The 14,472-nt window shown below is 41.6% G+C and overlaps 2 protein-coding genes across 2 annotated transcripts; one reads left to right on the top strand and one right to left on the bottom strand.

The window, feature by feature from the left end:
• The first annotated feature begins 149 nt into the window (after window positions 1-149).
• On the top strand, window positions 150-10,876 carry tmem269 (transmembrane protein 269). The gene is made up of 7 exons (XM_061074474.1): window positions 150-440; window positions 2,389-2,432; window positions 4,909-5,056; window positions 5,481-5,578; window positions 7,379-7,522; window positions 7,657-7,857; window positions 8,616-10,876. Exons 2-7 carry the CDS (start codon window positions 2,408-2,410, stop codon window positions 8,723-8,725), a joined length of 726 nt encoding a protein of 241 aa, XP_060930457.1. The 5' UTR covers window positions 150-440; window positions 2,389-2,407; the 3' UTR covers window positions 8,726-10,876.
• On the bottom strand, window positions 10,432-14,244 carry si:ch73-206d17.1 (tyrosine-protein kinase STYK1). Its single transcript, XM_061074473.1, is given in 10 exon segments — window positions 10,432-11,464; window positions 11,711-11,807; window positions 11,912-11,952; window positions 12,030-12,247; window positions 12,473-12,556; window positions 12,646-12,827; window positions 13,276-13,476; window positions 13,580-13,711; window positions 13,875-13,998; window positions 14,089-14,244. Coding segments are annotated over 9 exon segments (1,176 nt in total). The 5' UTR covers window positions 13,924-13,998; window positions 14,089-14,244; the 3' UTR covers window positions 10,432-11,292.
• Window positions 14,245-14,472: the final 228 nt, after the last annotated feature.

The following is a 14,472-nucleotide window of genomic DNA, read 5'->3' as shown; positions in this document are numbered from 1 at the left end:
GTCTCCTCACTGCAGCTTCGTTGATTAAACATAATTTCAATCTCATGACCCTTTTGTTTGAAATTCGTGCTCAACCCAAGCGGTGGATAAAATAAAATAAAACGCCCCCAACCAGCAGCACCACGGACAACGCGAGCGTCACATCCGGTGGAATATTCCAACGGATTTACCCTTGGTCTTTAAAAGGACGCGCTGAATAAAGCTGCTGAGGAGTCGACAGGTAAACGCTCACTTGTTATTTACATGATCCTGACGCTGTGAAGACCTCGCTGCAGACACACAACACAACACAACACAACACAACATCCGAGTTACGGTCCAGACTAGACAAAAGACAGGCACAGACACGAGAGAGGCGTTTTTTCTCTTTTTTTGAAATTCTGTCTGCACATCTCCATCCTTTTTGTGGAGACTCGGAAATCTGTGGAGTTCCTTCCCAGGTAAGATCCTGAAGCCTTGAGTGAGGCGGAGATGATTCTGTTTGTCTCAGATCTGAGAATCTTCAGCTTTGTCTTATTTGTCGCGTTATGTGCCTGTGACGCAGCTGCGCCATTCGGGCAGACCTATGCGCATGAGGGGTGTGATGTGCAAAAACTCATTCACCAGTTTTCTGATGATATATTTCCAATATTCAGCTCAAACGATCACATTCAGCTAATTTAGGACACGTTTAAGACATGTATAAGCAAATGTCTTCAATTTGATATACAATGTATCAGTTGAATGTTCAATCTATGTGCCTATCATAAATGTTAAATGTAAATATTTAATATAAATGGTAATTATGAATGTTATGTCTAAATATAGATGTTCAATATACATGTACATGTTGTATCTAAATGTAAATGTTAAATCTAGGTAATAAACTTTATTTATTTATATAGCCCTTTGTTAAAAACAGAGGTCACAACGGGCTTTGACATCACTGCCAGAGGAGTAAATACAAACTTGAACACTTATCATCAGTAAAATGAACAATATAGAAGAAGTAAACGAGTCAAACTGTGAGTTTTCAGCCTGCGACGCGTGAACAGGAAGGAGGCACACGAGGTCACAACAATTCTGTGACGTAGTTCGCGGCCAGACGCTTTAGAAGTGATCCGCAAAATCTTAAAATCAATTCTATAACCGTAAAGCAGCCAATTTAGAGAAGCGAGGATCAGGTGACTGATGTTGCCTTTTTAGACCAGGGAGAAGCCCTGCTTTTCCGAATCTAAATGTCAAATGTGAAATATACGTGTTAAATATAGATGTTAGATCCACATTTAAATGTTGGATGTTAGAGCTACATGTCCATGTTAGATGTAAACTGCCTGGTTTGTTTTGGTAAATCGACAAACTGTGGAAACCTTGACACTTTGGCCTGGTTGTCCTCTGAGCAGTGTCTGGGTTTTTCGACTGCACTTGAACGCAGCACCAATAACGAAACCCATGTGTCCTCAGAGGACCTGAGTGTGTGCGTGTGTGCGTGTGAGTGTGTGGTTGTGTGTGATTGTGAGTGTGGTTGTGAGATTGTGTTTGCGGAGGGGGCGTGACAGTGTTTTGTTTTGTTTTGTGCGTGAGCGTGCGTGTATATAGGGGTGTGTTAAACTGGAACACGACCAATTCACGCCCTGTAGTGTGGGCGGGGCTATGTGCCCTCACACCCCCTCATGGGACGTGGGATAATTTCTTAAATATGTAGCTTTACATTTGGCAATGACATTTATTTTTAACATTAACATATCTATCTAATATTTATATATAAATTTAACATTTATATTTAGATTAAAAAATTAATGTTTTCATATTGATATAACATCTTACATTCAACTTATATATGACTTAAATATCAGGAAAATTTGCTAAATGCGAAGAAACTGAGGTGAATATTTGAAGTATATCAGTGTTGATATGTCAGATGATGTGCTCCCCCCCCCCCTCTGTTTCTTTGTGATAAACTGTCTAAGCCTCTCCTGCCCCCAGTGGTGGTTTTCAAACAGCAACTGGTTTCAAGGGCTGAAGAACAACAATGACTAATTTGCCAAAATGTTGCAACACAATGAGACAGAGGGTTAAACACACAATATAGATTAAAATCAGATGGGCTACTTGGAAATTATCTTTATTTAGTCAGACTGTGTATTACACAATACAGGAGCTAAAAAAAACAAGGCTTCAGCAAATATTAGAGATTTAAAACCACCAATGGAAAAATCTGATTATTTAAATTCCATTTGAATTATCATTTAAATAGAAAACCTGAAACCAGCAATTTTTTTGATTTATTTGTGGAGACAAAACGCTGCCAAAACTAACAAGTTTATGAAGATGATTATTTTAATAACGTGTGTTCATCTCCACAGTTGAATGTGATTTTAAGTTGTGTTTATCTCTTTAATCTTGCAGCTGTGAACCAGAGACAATCATGATCCTCCTGACTCCCCCTTCTGGTAGGTACCAGTGTGTCAATCTCATCTTTAATCTGGATTACTGTACACACCTACCTACGCAGGCACGGGCGCCAGAGATTAAAGACGAGGTTTACTCGGAAATAAATTAGGGCAGGAAAAATGTTGCTGAGGCAGTTATAATGACGCATGGAGTGAATGAAGAGGAATAAATGATTGATGTATAGAAACCACATTTTAGAATAGACGGGATTTATTCTCCCATGACTGATGTGCAGTATTTGTAATTAATTGAAATGTCATTGTCCTTTTTATTTTACTAAATGTCATTAACTGAAAACTACTTAACTTCACATTTAAACAAGTAGTTTAAACTGTGTTGTAAGTTCACTTTGGATTTTACCACTTGTGGATTTCTTTTGTTTAGTCGTTACCAGGTAACATAGCCATGGTGTTGCATAGCAAGGGCTTTCCCAGCATGCATTGCACTCATCAGGCAGCCATCCAGAAATAGAGACCTGCTTAGAAATTGAAATAAAAAAGTATGTTTGTCTCTGGCTGTTTTCCTCTTTTGTTTTTTATTAGTGACCAAGACAGTTTGTAAAGTGGTCAGAGTAAAAACTTGACAGCACGCTCAGTAACCACAGAGCCTGGATCTTCACACGTGTGAGGCTCTAATGGTATCATACAATTAACTGTTGTTGTCTGATTTGAGAATATTCAAAATACAAGGTTGTAACTTGTTGTTAAAAGTAGATTTTTTATTTTTTAAGGCATGCTGTCAAGTCAAAGTGTGAGTTATTGTTTGCTTTCTGCTGTGTCTCATACGCTGTTTTCTTTCAGATGAAGAGTCCCTTGAACTCGCCTGGCTTTGGAATCACAGGAAGTTCAGGGTGAAAAAACACTTGAAGGGGTTGCTATTCCGCAAGGTTTAAGACACAAAATGTCAAAGTTTCCAGGTCATTGTGCATAAAATGTCTTGGACAGTACTATGACTTGAGAGAAAATCAAAAAGCTCACATGACCCCCCGGGGGCGGAACAAAGGTTTCCCTGTCGTCACTTAGAAAACATCACAGCATCGTGGGGGAGGAGGCCGATTTTTTTTTTTTTTTTTATGGAGTGCGGCAGCAGTCATTCCATCTTGCTGACTCACGTAGTCAATGTATCCTTTTTTAAAGTTTGAATTATAACTTTATAACAAATTCCACTTAAAGGTCCAGTGTGTAAGATTTAGGTGAAAAGGATCCATTGACAAAAATTTAATTTTAAAATAAACCTAGTGATGTTTTTACAAGTGCGTCTCATCTAAATTCTGCAAACTGTAGTTTTCTTTACCCAAGGAGATGAATATTAAATACTTTCTATTTAAATATTTAATTTTTAAATCGGGAGTAGGTCCTCTCTACGGAGGCGGACATGTTTTTTTTTTTACAGTAGCCCAAACTGGAAAAACTAAACCTTTTTAGAGTTTTTATAACAACTGAAGGCTACCACAAGTTCTCTCTCATGTCTGGAAGGGGATTCAGCTGCAACCTTCAACTTCACCACTAGATGTCCCTAAATTCTACACACTGAAGCCTTTAAAGAAAACATATGGCCTGCTAAATGATTTCTTTTGACGAATGTAACTTTGAACGCCCCTGACATTCCCCAACAAAAATGACATTGAAACCAGGTGAGGTTCCAGACTTCTCTTTACACAGCAGTCCCCATTAAAGCCCGGGGCTGCAGTGGTATTGATGGGACCAGTATAGCTGTGAGTGCTGCTGCCGGTCCTCGTCTCAGGTCACTAGGCTTGATCAGAGTTAACGGGCTAATTGATCTCACGTCTGGTATGTGTCACTGCAGTAGGTCCAGTTCACGCTCACTGTAGCCAGTGGTGTATGTGTTAGTCCCCTCAGTGTTCACAGCTTGTTCCCTCACACCAGTATTTGTGTGTATTTGACCCCTGATAAGATCCCGATTGAGACTTGACATGCATCGTGTTCAGAGATTTACTTTCAAATATCTACATATTTGAAGTTTAATGCATGAGAGTGTGGCCATTATTTCTAATAGTTATGTATAATAATGCATAAACTGATGAGGCGAAGGCTGTCTTTAATGTTGCATGCTGGAGGCTGAGTGAATGTGTAGTAACAAATTTATTTTAGTGATCTGAGAAAGGATGAATGTATCGTAAGGTTGGTCTCCATCCATTGAACATACGTCTTGGTAAGTGATACTTCTTCTACATAAGACGGGGAATCAGCTTCTTAGTTATGATTTAGTTATAATGAAAGATGATTTAGAAAGATATTATTATCCTGGTAAATCTTTATGATTACTTTCAGAATTTTTCCTCTCACCTCAACTGGAGTCTGACTCAAAATGGGATATAATCACTAGACTGTTCCCATTCAGACTCACTCATCAGAAGGTCAGGGAGTCACAGACAGGGATTTAGCTCTTAGACCACAGCAGAGGTTATTGAACCTACACAGGCCGCTGCTGACAACTTTCATCCTGTGGTCTCAGGTTTCTTCCAGTGCACCAACAAGCTCTTTCTGAGTGATCAGGCCGCCTGGCTCCACATCAAGGAGTTCGCCCGTAAAAATGCAGCGAACGCTCTGTCTGTCGCCAACATGGTCATGGGCATGGCCTCCATTCTCAGCAGTCTCAACGGGTAAGTGAACATGGCGTCGCTCAACAGAAACAATAAAGAATATATGGGCTACACTCATGGATGTGGGCAAATAAAACAATGATTGAATGTTGTGTTAAAGTACATTTTGATGTACTTCTGTCAGTGCCTTTAGAGATATAGATTCATTAAGATAAGTAAAACTAATTATTTAAGTAAATAAACTTTGTGGTGACGCAGAGGGACCAACAATTATTGGATGAAACACAAACTAAGTTATAAAAGAGGTACAGGCGAGTGCAAGTATAAAAATCTGTAATCCTGGACTCTGAAATACTTTGTTTTACTTATTCATAAGATTGTTGAAAACTATCCACTTGCATGAGTTTCAATTCTACTCCACTGTCGACGTTTTACCATTTTAAACGCGTTTCTCTCAAACCAAACACTCGCTCTCTTTGTCCAGGCACCATCATGCCGCGTGTTGGCTGGTTCTGATTGGCTACCTGCTGGATTATGCAGATGGAGCGGTTGCCAGGCGACTGGATGCCTGCTCGGCGCTGGGTAAGTGCAGTGTTTTGGTCAACAGCTCTCACCGAAATAGAACTCCAGCCGCAGCGTTGGCACAGCTTCCAGCACAGCTTCCAGCACAGTGCTTTGTCTGGACTTTCTAATTTAGCCTCGTTAAGTCTCTCAACAAAAGGGGGCAGAGCCTTGAAAGGAAACTCTGGGAGTCTCTAAGAGAACAGTGATGCATATTCTATTTCATGTAACTCAAGCCTTGGTAAATCAGTGTCCCATGAGGAGTTTCTAGAGTTGGTATCACTAGTAAGATTTAGGTATGAAAGTAAACAGCATAAGATCCCCCACCTAAATGCAAATACACAAATAAACCAGTGCTCTGTAGAGGGGGGGGCAGTGTGTCCTCACTCTGAGAACATGTCCTCCTCTACGTCCTCTGATAAACCACGGCAGCGGTCAGCAACTGGTGGTTAAACCACGGGCCAAAAGCAAAGCCAGATCATTTAGATTATTAGATTATTTTTGTTTCATCATATCGGACTGAGACACAGAGCTCAGCCGCTGATCTCTGTGAGGCAACAACACTCATAGACTCCTCCTCCTCCTCCTCCTCCTCCTCCTCCTCCTCCTCCTCCTCCTCCTCCTCCTCCTCCTCCTCCTCCTCCTCCTCCTCCTCCTCCTCCTCCTCCTCCTCCTCCTCCTCCTCCTCCTCTTTGGCCATTTGTCTTCAATGCAAAAGCACAATGTTTGTTTTGTTGCTGCGACGCTTTGGAAATGTGAGAAATAGTTCAGTGAATCATTCAAACTTATGAATAAACCAAAACTACTTTGTAGAGTAATAAAGGGAATTCAGTTTCATGGGATGAAAAACATTCACTGCAGATAAACCGGGTAGGATGAACACAGGGTTTTTTAATGTCACACTAAATCTGAACGAGCATCAACACAGAACAAGAGAACACAACAATCCCCAAAAAATGTTATGGTCTCGACTATACAAAGGTTATAATGTGGTGCTTAAAACTGAATTGGATTTAAACCCATCTATTTGTTACCCGTTAATGTTTTTCCCTGTAAGTTGTGACGCACTTTGTAACCTTGTTTTCCGATGAGAACAAATAAAGTGGTTGACAGGCAGGTTTAAAACCGGCTGTGCTCTCGTTCTATAGTCACCGGGACACAAATAGCTGCTTCCCGCTGCAGCTTCACATTTTTCTCAAATTCCCAAAATAGCTCGCAGGTGCATCACAATTCATCGTCGGCTGCACATTTCAGGGGCTTTGTGTCCCCACGAGGTTTTTGTTCTGCATGACTTTGCAGGTGGATGTTGTTGCGCCCCCCCCCCCATGTGTTTTTGTCACATGAACAATCGCTTCCTGATTAAGCAGGCTAATTCCACAGGATCACGCTCCAATTGTCTATTTTATCCCCGTCGCTTTGAGTTCTCGGCATATCTGACATTTTTTAAATTGTTGACCCCTGCGGCTCGTGGAATTCCACCTCGTTGGTTTGAGCCGTGGCCTGAATCATCCTGAAAACATGCTCCCTGCTCCTGAGGGATAAAGAGACAAGGCCGCGGAGAATGTTGTTTACTGAATGACTGGCGGTCGGGCTGACGCGGTAATTTCCACTTGGAGATTTTTTAGCAGGGAAATGCTCCACGCCACTGTCACGTGATGGTGACATCAGCAGGGTCTATACACAGGAGATTACATTGTACAATATCTAAACTTTGAAAAGTCAATAAATCACAGACTGATAAACCTGACTAGTGTCTTTATTCTCTAAATAGAATCTTTAAGCAGCTACACGTGTATTTAAATGTTGTTTTTTCGTGCTCAGGTGCGAAGCTGGATGATTTTGCTGACTTCACGACCTTCGGAATCGCCACGTCACTGCTCCTGAGGACGACTGACCTGATGGACAACATCCTGTGCGTGTGCTACGTGCTGTCGGTGTTCGTCCGCCTCTGTTTCTACTCAACCGGTAAATTCCAAAATATTATATTTTCAAGGCTACGTAAAGTATATCGTTTCAAGAGTTTTAATCAAAAAGTTTGATCGTTGTGTCTATAATATTTAAAGGATTTACTGGGGATTTGTTTCTGTTTGCCATCTCAGGAATCCCCTTCATGTACCGCGGCCTGCCATGCACTTATGCCTCAGCCATCCTGTCCTGTGCCACGATGCTGTCGGGGGGGAACATGGCCGTGCTGCGCATCGTGGTCGTCGCCATGATCCTCTGCATGATCAACCAGAACTTCTACCCCCATGACAAAGTGCTGGAGTCGCAGGCCTGGAAAAAAGTAGTTTACTTTGGAGGTATGTAGATGGTTTTGTGGGAATAGGATTTTTCATAACTGTCTCTGATACAGTAAAGTGACATAATGAGTGAATTAAAATATTTTTTAACTGGTTTTGGGCCAGACTAAACTCTCTCAGCAAGTATTTGAAAAACTAGTCATTTGTGTTCACTACACAAAATGAGTTGACATAAATTGTCCTCTAGCGTCGTTTTCAGGTAAGTTTTTGACTCTGGTATCAAATATGTGGAAGATTCATCGGCCTCAGCTGAACTTATCATTTTGGTCTAATTATCTTATGTCAGTTAGTTGATTAGAAGGTTAAAGTAAGACGATAAATTTGATAAACACCAGCTTGTGGTGGTTAATATCACTGTGAACATATTAGCATGCTGATATTAGCATTTAGCCCAAAGCACCACTGTGCACCAATATGCAAATAGCGGATTATCATGACCACAGGCCCTGGGTTATTCTTATGTTTTCTTTATTTATAGATATATTATTATTATTAATAATAATAATAATAATAGTAAATACATGGTGTGTATATAGCACCTAAGTGGTCAAAGACACTTTACATTGTTTAAAAAGCTAAGAAATTAGTCAAAATGGTTTTGAAGTGGAAGGAATTGATTATACAGCTGATAATAAATATCTTAAACCACGTGGTTTAATCTGCTTATTTACAAAACATTCAAATAATTTCATAATAACTGATGATATGATTGATCCCAATTAACTTTTACTTTCTTTTTTTTTTTTTTCGGTTCTCAGGAGTCATCATGTTGTTCTTCTCGTCATCCCCCCCCATGTGCGTGTACTACCTGCTCTGGTGTTTCTCCTACGTTTTGTTCCCGACTTCCCTTTGGAGCACTAAAGTGTAGGGAAACGGGTTCTGGTCTTGTCCAAAACTCGCAGTAGGTTTACCTCCGGCCGATCTGGGCGAATTTAGTTGTCCCAGAATGTTGCTGCTCCCCACTGCCCTGGAGGATTCAAGCTGAACATGCTCATGCAGGCTAACACTTGCTCTATTTGACCTTTATTTTGATGAGACAGAACCTGGATGACAGGGAGTTGTGATGAGGGACAGGAGGGAAGGACATTTTTAAGTCACTTCTAAGAATTTAACCTTCATACACATGTTTTATGTCTTTGTTGCAGTGTCACTGAAGCTGAGGGGGGGTTGCCTGTTCCAAAATCAGAATTTTCATCAGGTTGTGTAATCTCCCTTCTTCAGTGTTAATCCAATCTTTCCTCAATGGGTATATTTTCAAAGGAAATGATTGCAATACTTTTCTCCAACATTTTTGCCTCATATTTAGTTTTGCAGCCACACGAGGCTTCACAACCACTAATACGATTTCCACGGTGTTGAGCGTAGAGTTAGGAATTAACTGTCCATGTGCTGCTCTATGGAGATAAGACCTTTTAATCCAAGAGTCTTATTTCTCTGCAGGATTTTTGTTGAGATTCAAAACTCCATGCCCCTCTTATCTATAACACAGTAATGAACACACGCGCACAGCATCTGTAACATCTGTCAATGTTTGTATCAGGGTTGGGGTCAATTTGCTTTTAACGGTATTCAGCTCAAGGTGTGTCGTTAAAACTCGTATCACACACCTTCATACACGCTAACCTAAGATTACGGTCTTTGGACCATGGTGAGAGAATCCACTCTTCTGTTATTTCTGGACTCCAGCCCTTGTGCTTTTGTTAATTCCGTTCTTGTTTTTTCTTCCAAGTTGTGAGTCTGTCCAGGACATTGTGTGTTAGATTTCAGTGTTTTGCATGAGTTTGCCTGTTTGAAGAGGCAATGCAGTTATATATCGAATCCACACTGGATCACCATTACCCCCCACCCGCCTGTATATTACCTCTCTGACCACGGCTGCATCACAGGTGTTTGACAACTGAGTGAACAACACCTGCAGCGTTAGGAAATTATTAATTAAGGTGGAGTCGGAAATACATCAGGAGTCGACACTGAAAACCATAACTAACACGGCTGCAGAGGTTTTCATCCACACGAGATTAAAGATCCAGTGTGATATAGAAAAGGAACTATTGGCAGAAATTATCCTAGTGATGTTTTCACTAGTGTTTCATCTAAATTGTACTAATTGTTGTTTCTTTTACCCTGCAACGTGCAACTTCACCACCAGATGTCACTAGACTCTACACAACCAACCTTTAAAGAGCAACAACACAAGGACTGTAAATCCTGCCTTTCCTGCCACCTAGTGGTTACGGATTACAAATTATAAAATGTTGTTGCATGACAGTCTGTGTGAACAGTGCAGCTGGACTGAAACTTTAAAAAATCCACAGAGATCAGGCGAGGAAAGGAGAAGTGATTCTCTTTAACTCGTCCAGAACTCAGTCCTTTTTTTAAGCGAGGACAACTTTTTGGCACGTGCCTCACGATCGGTGTATTTCTGCTTCCCTGAACATGTGTGCGACAAATGGGGGAGATTACATAGTTTTATATGGATTCTTTCAGAAGCCTGATGAAAAGCCTGATGTTCTCAACCCCCCCGTATTCAAACTACACCTACTCACAGCTGTCAGAATAAAGGGAAGGACATCATTCACAATTTTATTTCTTGTGATTTTATTGATATGTAACTTGTATAAACTCCAGACTCTTCTGAGAGGAGAAATGAACAGAGGGAGGAAAATATCCTGAATCAAGACCTAGATTTAAAAAAACATCAATACAAAAGGTCACAACCTCTGATTCAGATGTGGGTTCAAACCGACCCTGGCTTAGTTCATGATGACGGTGCATACACAGACTGAAATTAAAATCTACTCTAGTTCATTCACTAGTGCATTCAGCTTTCCTGTGTGGGTGTTTTGGTTTTCAAACTGTAAAGTCACGGTGATGTATGCATGCCGAGAGCATAAGAGATACAAAGCCTGTACTTTGATTAAATGATGATGATGATGAAAAGAAAGAAAAGAGATCTCGATGAATGATCTGTGCTTTCAAGTCTGTACTTTTTTTGACAATAAAGGGGAAATTGAAATAACCCGTTTTCAGTGTTTTTATTTCAATAAATTATTCTTCATGCGCTGGAGGGTTTAAATTCAATGGAAGACATAATACTCGAGGGCAAAGGTTATAGATGGATGACATGACAACTCCCCAGAAGTGAAGCCGTCGTCTCTATTGCCCCCTGGAGCTGGCTACATTCACGGTGAGTAATAAAAAACTAAAATATGGTTATTTGATGCTATAAAACAGTGTGAAACATCCTGATTAACAATGATAATGGCTCAGGATTGCTCGAGCATGTGTATCGATGGGACCTGGATACTGCAGCTCAACACGATGACCAATGGACGAGGACTCTGGCTCCAAATGATGCCACAAGATGGTGCATATCTGGGACATGTTGGTCCATCTTTATTTCAAGTCTATGCTGCATCCTGAGTTAAAAAAAACCTATGTGGATAGTCCTGCCTTTCTGTTATAGTCGAATACATCTATGACCTCAGGAACATGAAGAGGTTTGACGTCTGCAAAGAGCAGCGAAGACTCCAGCAGCTTGATGATGGCGGAGAACGCAGGTCGGTCTTTGAAGCTCCACATCCAGCAGTACTTCATCAGATCATACCTACAAGAATAAGGGATGGTCTGACATCTTGGTGCATACAGACATTAATTTTCTGTAAAGTGTGGCCTGTCTTCACCAATGTGCCAGAGAATGATTTTTGGATCTTGATGAAAGGCATATTTAGGGGACTGATAGTTGATGTGGTTTCATTGGCTTTTTCGAGCTGCTGTACGGTTACAAATTTTGGCACAGACCGTGATAGATTTGGGATCCGTGATCACTTTATGCTTTCAGTATTTTACTTACAAAGGTCCTCCACAATTCTCAGGCCTCTTCATTCGATAGGACGCCTGCAGCTTTGGAAGCACAGACTGAGGCTCCAGCTCGGGGTAGGGAGGAGAGCCTGAGATAGAACCAAGAAGATGTGACTTTAAAATACACTCATCTGAAAAGGCATAAAAAAGAATAAGATAATAAGTTGACAGATAATAGGACATGGTGCTTTACCTAAAGTCACCAGCTCATACAGTAGAATCCCAAATGACCACCTGCAGGGAAAAGAGAATATAAACTAATTCTGCATTCTATGACTTTTTCGAGTTTTGTTTTCTTCGCCAGAACTTACACGTCACTCCTGTCGATGCTGAGCTGCGTTGTAATCCTCTCAGGAGCCTGCCATTTCAGAGGCACCTCTGCTGCCCTCGGCCGGAATGCTGAATCCATTTTGCGACCTTCAAACGCTACACCCAGTCCAGACACCCGGGCGGAGAGGCCTGGGCCAATTAAGATGTTCCTGGCTGCCACATCACCATGCACCAGCCTGTGCTCTGACATCAGGTAATCCTGAGAGAGGAATCAATTGTGGACAAACACATCAATCTCTGGGTCATGGATTCATTAAAAATTCAAGATTGACAACAGTTTCCCAGATGGGGAAAGACGATAAGCGCATCGAGACCTGCGCCGGCACAGAGTGACATCTTCAGCAGAGCACGGCTTCTAAATTGAGCAAATTGTATATAGTCAAATTGTTTTGGGGAAATAATTGGTCTGCACAAAGTGACTCACCAAGCCAGCTGCAACCTGCTTTGCCACCAGAAACACAGACCTCTCGGAGAAGTTCTGCAATGGATCTGCCATTTCTGAGTTCTTCTAGAGGGGAGAAACATTACTTATCATTTGCACGTTTAATCTAATTTAAATTCAAGGTAATGTCCTAAACGCTTGTGTAGTGCTGTTACATTTCTGAGCGTCCAGAGGAAGAGAAGGAGGTTCCCTGGGCTGCAGCCGTCTAAGAGCAGATACATGGGCAGACGCCTGGTCTGACAGAACAGCATCCGCACCACATTGTCATGTTTACACACTGTGGCCTGGAACAGGAGCCACTTCACAAACTCCTTCGCCTCAGGGTTGTTGGGCCCGTCTGGATGGAGTTAAAGGTTCAGAGTGTATAATTTAGTGATATCTAGTGGTGAGGTTGCATTTTGCAGCTGAATACCCCTCACCTCACCCCCCTTCCAAACATGACAGATAACCTGTGGTAGCCTTCAGTTTTCAAACTTTGTCAAGTCTGGGCTACTTTAAAAAACATGGTGGCCTCCGTACAGAGGACCTGCTCCCGAGGTAAATATAAAGTATTTAAATATAAAAGAACCATTCTAGGGTGAAGAAACAACAAGTTAGATGATTACACACTACTTAAAACATCACTAGGATTATTTCATATTCAATTTATAACAAAAAACATCCCTTTCATCTAAATCATACATACTGGACCTCTAAACGAATAACAGAATTACAGGATCACCACAACACAAGCGACTTCCTCACACAAAAAGGTTTTACTCTGTTCACCCAGGTTCAGGATTTACCCCGAAGAGACTTCACCACCACGGCCGAGGAGGGACCGTCTCTCCTCTTCAGCTGAGCTTTACAAATGGGGCCATAGCGTCCTGTCTGCCAGAACTCCAGTCCCTCCAGGACACACTCCTCAGGGATCTCCCAGGGACACAAACCCTGCCGGACCTTTGGAGCGTAGACAGTAGCTTCACTGAGAGTGACACTCTGCAGGCCTGTAAAAAAACACAAAGTCAATGTCGGGGAGTTAGATAAATATGACCTAGGCATTAATTTAGAACAACTTGGTGTTTTACAAAGAGGCAAAGAGGTTTATACCATTTGAGGGGCTCTGTCCTCTCTGCTTGTTCTTGTGCAGACTTCAGAAAATCAGGATCACCACTAAAACCGTGCTGAGAGCCAACAGAGACGGGATGATGATCACAGCAAGAGGACCTGACGACTCCTCAGCTACACCACCGGAGAGAGAAGGAGCAGGTTCAGCACTTTCCAGAGCAGGTTTCAATTTCAACCAGTGTGATAAAAATGAGGGGGGACATCTCAAATGCAGCCACAAGAGAGGAATCCGAATTTGGATCAGACGTTTTGCCTATTTGGAGCACGTGAAACTCACAGCACATGGGGAGCGAGGTGTCGTTGCCACACGATGTGTCTACATCCATGAGGAGCAGCTGGCATTTCTCACATGTTAGAGAAATATTGGATCATATCAACAGAAGGAATTCAAAGGGCTATCCCTGTCGACAGAAAGAAATGATTAAACAAGAACTGAAAAATCCATGATGTCACGAAGAGTAATGGCTCCAGATGACTTTAAGTTTTCCTACCTGACACCTAATGGCCTCCTGATGGATTGAACTTGAAATTCCAACCCTGTGATGCATCATAAAAGTATTACCAGCAGCAGAGAGCTTGAACGACAACAAAGCTGTTATCAACTGCTTTCATAAAAAGGAGCTCAGCTGTGTCTGTGTCTGAGGCCGCTGACCGCTGTGGTGCCCTCAGATGTTGACTGAAGGTTGATCATTAACAAATCTACAGGAGCGATAACAGAAACAGGTGCAGTGCTCACACCTCCTGCAGCCTCTTCAGTTGGACATTTGGCTCAAAGACAACAGAAATATAATGTAAGAGTGAAATAAAGAAGTAAAAAACACTGTAATACCTCCAGTTAAGGCCTAATAGTTCCCTTAAATTCAAACAAGAATTGC

Source organism: Limanda limanda, chromosome 7 (genome assembly GCF_963576545.1).
Source record: "Limanda limanda chromosome 7, fLimLim1.1, whole genome shotgun sequence".
In the NCBI taxonomy this organism is placed as follows: Eukaryota; Metazoa; Chordata; class Actinopteri; order Pleuronectiformes; family Pleuronectidae; genus Limanda; species Limanda limanda.
Note: the sequence above shows the minus strand (reverse complement) of the source record. Positions and strands in the feature narration are given on the sequence as shown.

Bases quoted from the DNA above. Each gene is read 5' to 3' on its own strand.
- tmem269 (XM_061074474.1), top strand. From the start codon at position 2,408: ATGATCCTCCTGACTCCCCCTTCTG. The intron at 5,057-5,480 runs GTAAGTGAACAT...CTCTTTGTCCAG, and splicing joins ATTCTCAGCAGTCTCAACGG to GCACCATCATGCCGCGTGTT. The intron at 7,858-8,615 runs GTATGTAGATGG...TTCGGTTCTCAG, and splicing joins AAAAGTAGTTTACTTTGGAG to GAGTCATCATGTTGTTCTTC.